The sequence below is a fragment of the Carlito syrichta genome, unplaced genomic scaffold (assembly GCF_000164805.1).
Source record: "Carlito syrichta isolate Samal-C Ts95f unplaced genomic scaffold, Tarsius_syrichta-2.0.1 Scaffold305556, whole genome shotgun sequence".
NCBI classification, from domain to species: Eukaryota; Metazoa; Chordata; class Mammalia; order Primates; family Tarsiidae; genus Carlito; species Carlito syrichta.
In genome coordinates, this window is record NW_007249652.1 from 151,845 (window position 1) to 157,436 (window position 5,592).

At 36.7% G+C, this 5,592-nt stretch overlaps 1 protein-coding gene across 1 annotated transcript in view; it reads right to left on the minus strand.

The window, feature by feature from the left end:
* ZGRF1 (zinc finger GRF-type containing 1) overlaps nt 1-5,592 on the minus strand; it is a 101,915-nt gene that overhangs the window by 49,550 nt on the left and 46,773 nt on the right. Inside the window, exons 12-15 of the mRNA XM_021714271.1 lie at nt 4,686-5,343; nt 3,829-3,967; nt 2,554-2,738; nt 450-646 (exon numbers count right to left, since the gene is read on the minus strand). Coding sequence (XP_021569946.1) covers nt 450-646; nt 2,554-2,738; nt 3,829-3,967; nt 4,686-5,343 — 1,179 coding nt within the window. The remainder of the gene's footprint in view (nt 1-449; nt 647-2,553; nt 2,739-3,828; nt 3,968-4,685; nt 5,344-5,592) is intronic.

The window sequence follows — 5,592 nt, forward strand, 5'->3', positions numbered from 1 at the left end:
TGAGTGATCTCTCACAGAAACAAAGATCTGAGTATCACATGCTCTCACTCATATAGTGGACCTTGAACATCTATCATAATACTATAAGAAAAGGACTGAAAGTGGTGGGGAACTATGGGTGGGTAGGGAAGGGAAGGGAGGTGGGACTAACGGTAGTCAATATCTGTCTGGGGATGGGAAGACACCCCTTATTAACAAGGGTGCCTGAATGATGCACATTTGTATACCTAACCCTTAACTGTACCTCACAATTTAATAATAAAAAATATGTTTAAAAAATAAATAAATAACTTTAAAGACTTATTCTCATTTTGCAGTTATAGAAAATGAGGTATTCTACCTTTTAGATAATTTATTATCTCAATCTCTTCTAAAAGTGATGATAATTCTGTGAAGGTTGCCATTCTCTGATATAATGACAGGAAATTATTCCCTACTATAAAACATACCTCATCAAAAGCTGGCATTCCTCATAGAGTGGTATCTTTTGACTTCTTAAGTACAAGCCAATGCTCTTAATATCACTTAAAACTATGCCATGTTGAGAGTCCTCTTGTGTTAAATATCCTGAAGTCACATCCTCAAGCCATTTAAAAAACTTACATTGATCGGCTTTGGGTGCATCACATGTATAAAAGAGACGACCCTAAGAGGAAAAAAAGATATTAAGTTTAATGAGAAAAATGGTTTTTTAAGCCGAGTTCGGTGGCTCAGCCTGTAATCCCAGCACTTTGGGAGGCCGAGGTTGAGTGGATTACCTGAGCCCGCGGGTTTGAGACCCGCATGGGCGACTTGGCGAGACCTCATCTCTACAATAAATCAAAAATTAGCCAGGCATGGTAGCACGTGCATGCAGTTCCAGCTACTTGGAAGACTGAGACGGAAGGATCGCTGGAGCCCAGCAGGTCGAGGCTGCAGTGGCCAGGAGCAGCCACTGCACTCCAGTTTGGGCTACAGAGTAAGACCCCAACTCAAAAAAAAAAATGGTTTTTAAAAAATTTTTCTATTGTTTTTATATGATATTTGTCAAGACTTTTATAATGACTGCTTGGTGTTAATGTACTTGCGTAAATTAGTCACTATACAACCTAATTTTATTTTTAAACAACAAATTAAAATTTAAGACCATCTACTTTTTCCAATTATTTTTATCAATAGATAAAATATTTATCATTATTCTGATAATAAAAGCTTATTTGAAAATGTATTGTTGTTCTAATTAAATATGCTCACTATAGACAACTTGAAAGCTGCCCAGAAACAACCAACATCTTATGCATTTCTTTCCATCCTTTTTTCTAAGTACACACATACACACACACATACACACACACATACACACACACACACACACACACACACACACACACACAGACTCCCCACAAGGACAGTCATATGTATATTGTTTTACTTTTTTTAAACAAAACTCAGATAATGGTATATTTTCTACTCTGTAATCTAATCCTTATACCTAATATGTTATATAGTATGAGCAGGTAACTATGTCATCAAATAATCTTAAAAAAGAAAACAAAGACTTAGCGGCTGCATCATATTTTAGTCCATGGTTATACTAATATTTATGAATTCTTGTTTTTAACAACTAAATTTAAATCCAAATGTACACACAACTAATAATGATGAAGCGGGATATGCAAACAGTAGAGGAAAGTTGTATTATTAAGAGGGAAAGCATAGTCTTACAGTGAATACAAGCCATCAATCGACATATGTTTTACTAACCTGACTTCCTCCACATATTATCGGCAATATAAATTAAGTCAGTATGCTTTTCTATTCCTTTAGCCTTATCTTTTACTTGTACTGGGGATTACATAATAGACTAGTTTCAGCCTTCATTTTTTTGAAGCTAATCTCTGTATTCTCTGAGCTCTCAGGTTGGGACATATTCCACTTCTCAGAGCTCTCAGTGTAACTTTGGCATATCACTCCTACTTTGTGAATTACAGTAGTATTTAAATTTTTTCTTTTATGTATCACTCTCTATCTAATATTATGTAATAAATCCCTAAGCAACATGAAGGGTAATCTTCATGCATATTTTTGTATCCTAGAACACAGATCATTCGTTCAACAAAACTTTATTGAGAGATCACTATGTGTTAGTCACTAATTCTTCAAATAGATGGCTAAGATTTACTCTTAGGCCGGGCTCAGTGGCTCAGCCTGTAATCCCAGCACCTTGAGAGGCTGAGGCAAGTGGATTACCTGAGCCTGCGCGTTCAAGACCCACTTGGGCAACTTGGCGAGACCTCGTGTCTAAAATAAATAAAAAATTAGCCAGGCGTGGTAGGGCGTGCCTGTAGTTCAAGCTACTTGGAAGGCTGAGGCAAAGGATCGCCAAAGCCCAGCAGGTCGAGACTGTGGTGGCTAGGAGTATGCCACTGCGCTCTAGTCTGGACGACAGAGTGAGACTCCAACTCAAAAAAAAAAAAAGATTCACTCTTAAAGCTTGTCGTGAAGTAATAGGTACCTAAACTTTTTGCAAGACAAGTATTTGGTCAGGTGGGGGAGGAGAAGCAAGAGCAATACCTTATTTGGACCTTCCTTTTTAACCATGACAAGTTTTGCAGGTTGATTATGATGACAGGATGGCACATTGTTTTCTTCGTTTTTCAGTTTCTCTCCTTTCAGTGATGTGTAAAATGATATGTCAACTTTTGAAAGAGCTTTGTGCAACCTATGTGCCAACTCAAACAGCAATATATTTAGATGTTCTATAAAAAAGAAAAGATAGATACAACTGGCCATTAAATAAAAAGTAATGTTGTGTTTGTATCATATATGTGCTATTTGCTACATTTGAAAATAGCCTTTTTAACAGAGTCAATTATAGAAAAATACAGAAAGGCAAGTTTTGCTCTTGTATCTTAAACAGTCAGACCTAATCATGCATTATACTTAAAATTTCCATTTACTTTAAAAAGGTCATTTGTAACACTTCAAGTTTAAAAAAAAATTAAAATACTGGGCTGGGGGTGGTGGCTCATGTCTGTAATCCCACCCCTTTAGGAGGCCGGGACAGGAGAATCACTTGAGACTAGAAGTCAGAAGTCTGAGGTCAGACTGGGCAACATAGTGAGATCCTGTCTCTACAAAAAATAAATAAATTAGTTGGACATGTAGGTAGTTCTACCTACATGGGAAGCTGAGGCTGGAGGATCACTTGATCCCAGGAGTTTGAGGTTACAGTGAGTTATAAGCATACCACTGCATTCCAGCCTGGATAACAGAGTGAGACCTTGTGTCTTAAAACAAACAAACAAAACAAAACTATAAGACTAAAAAGAATATTGTCATTTGCTACCTTTGAAATTCAATTTTGATCAGAAATTAGAATAAAACTTACTATCAAAAACTGGAGTAAACATGAAAAATAACAAATCTGAAATGGAGATTTTAGTATAAAAATGCACAATATAAGATATTCTACTTTGTCAGGCATGGTGGTTCACACCTATAATCATAGCACTTTGGGAGGCCAAGGCGAGAGAATTGCCTGAGCCCAGGGGTTCAAAAACAGCCTGGGCAACTTGTTGAGACCTCATTTCTACAATAAATCAAAAAATAAGCTGGGTGTGTGTTGCGTGTGCCTGTAGCTCCAGCTACTAGGAAGGCCAAGGTGGAAGGATTGCCTGAGCCGGGCAGGTCGAGGCTACAGTAGCTATGAGTATGCCACTACACTCCAGCCAGGGAAACAGAGTAAAACTCCGACTCAAAAAAAAAAAAAAGATATTGCACTTCCTCACAACTCTAAGACTTACATTAAACAGCAATCAAGTATAATAAAATAAAAATATGTCATACCTATGAGACAAGATGTAAAAGTCTGCTTATAATGAGCAGGAGACTGAAAAACAGCTGGTATGTAAATCTGCCTTTGGGGAAGATAAGCAGATTTTATTTTCTGCCCATTTGGGAAGCATAGCTCAGAGTTATTTATCTCCTGCAATGGAATAATTCAGGTTATTATAACAACTCCAGAAAAATACTGTTTACTAATAAGTAAATTATTTGTCATGTATATATTGTTTAAATACTAATTTCTCTTTTGATTTCTAGGATCCTTGAAAATTACTTTCTAATTTTAAATAAGAAACCAAGTATAGAAGAATAGCTATGCACAGCACTTTTAACCCTAAATAAGACTCTTTTTGCCTTCTCCTTAATAAGTTCTTATTTATTTATTTTTTTACTAGGAAAATCTAACTGACATGAATGAATCATTATGCATCTTTATTTCCAGTTATGACCTTAATGAGAATTACAACCAATGTGTATTAAGGTGCACCTTTACCCTAACAATGATTTGATGAGCGAAACTCAGTGGATAGTGAAAAATAAAAACAATCATCATAAAACTAGTAGTGATGGAAACAAACAGGAATAGGAGCTACCACTTATTAAGTACCAATTATGTGCCAGGCACTACACCTGTTACTTTCAAAAATCATTTCATTTAATGTTTACAATTACTAGGAAAGATCTGAAATCAAAAGAGATTATATGACTGTAGCTAGAGTTCTGGGGTTTTTTTGTTTTTGTTTTTAAGTCATCTGCTCCAGAAGTAAAATTGTTCCTGTACAATTTTGGTAATTCTCCTGTTGAAATTCAAACAATACCTATTGGAAAAAGTGCACCAAGAGACTGGTACATTTCCTCACCTGTAAAATCTTTACACTGTAGTTGTAGCAGGCAGACCCTCCTAACACATTTTGAATTTCCTCAGTCTTGGAAGTCTGCTTTAAATTCAGAGAAAGTGCTTTCTTTCTGGAAACCAAATCTTGACTGCTAAAATCCTTCTGCTGTTGATAGAGCATTCCTTTTATCATTTGCAAATGTGCAGAGTCTAAAGAGCTTTCACTGATAGCATCACCCAGGCTTTCAACCATGTCCCTGAGATGCATCCCAGAAACAGCCTCAGCAAAGCCTTCAGCTATTCTCTTATCAACTCTGTTTCGAGTAGTCAAGTTGCACTGGGATGTGTTTTGATATTTTAGCCACTTGCTTTGAGTAGGTATATTATCAAGAAATGAAACATTCCCTGAAATCACTTCCCTAGAGTCTTCACGGAAAGAAATTTCACTTTGGTCCTCAGGCCCAAAGCTGAAAGAAAGAACTGGTGACTCCTCACACAAGTTGAACGTGGGGAAACCAGAAGACTCTTGTGTGTTACAGTTGATCACATATGAACAAGAACCTAAATCAGGTGGTCCATAAGTAGGTGGCAAAGTATTAAGTGGAACTTGGGTTCTACTTACTAATGAAAGATTTTGAAGGTTCTTATTCTCCAGAGAATTGGATTTTTTTATTCCTGAAAGAAAAAAGGAATATTGAATAAACAAAAATGTATTATCAGTTAGTAGTCAGGCACTAGAAAATAGTGGGTATCTATACAAAAGAAAAAAGGATCATCCTGCCCTGCCAAAATACACATACACATACACACAATTTTTTTCCTTTAAAAAATTAACTATTTTAGCCGGGCTCGGTGGCTCAGCCTGTAATCCCGCGCCTTTGGGAGGCTGAGGTGAGTGGATTGCCTGAGCCCGCAGGTTTGAGACCCACCTG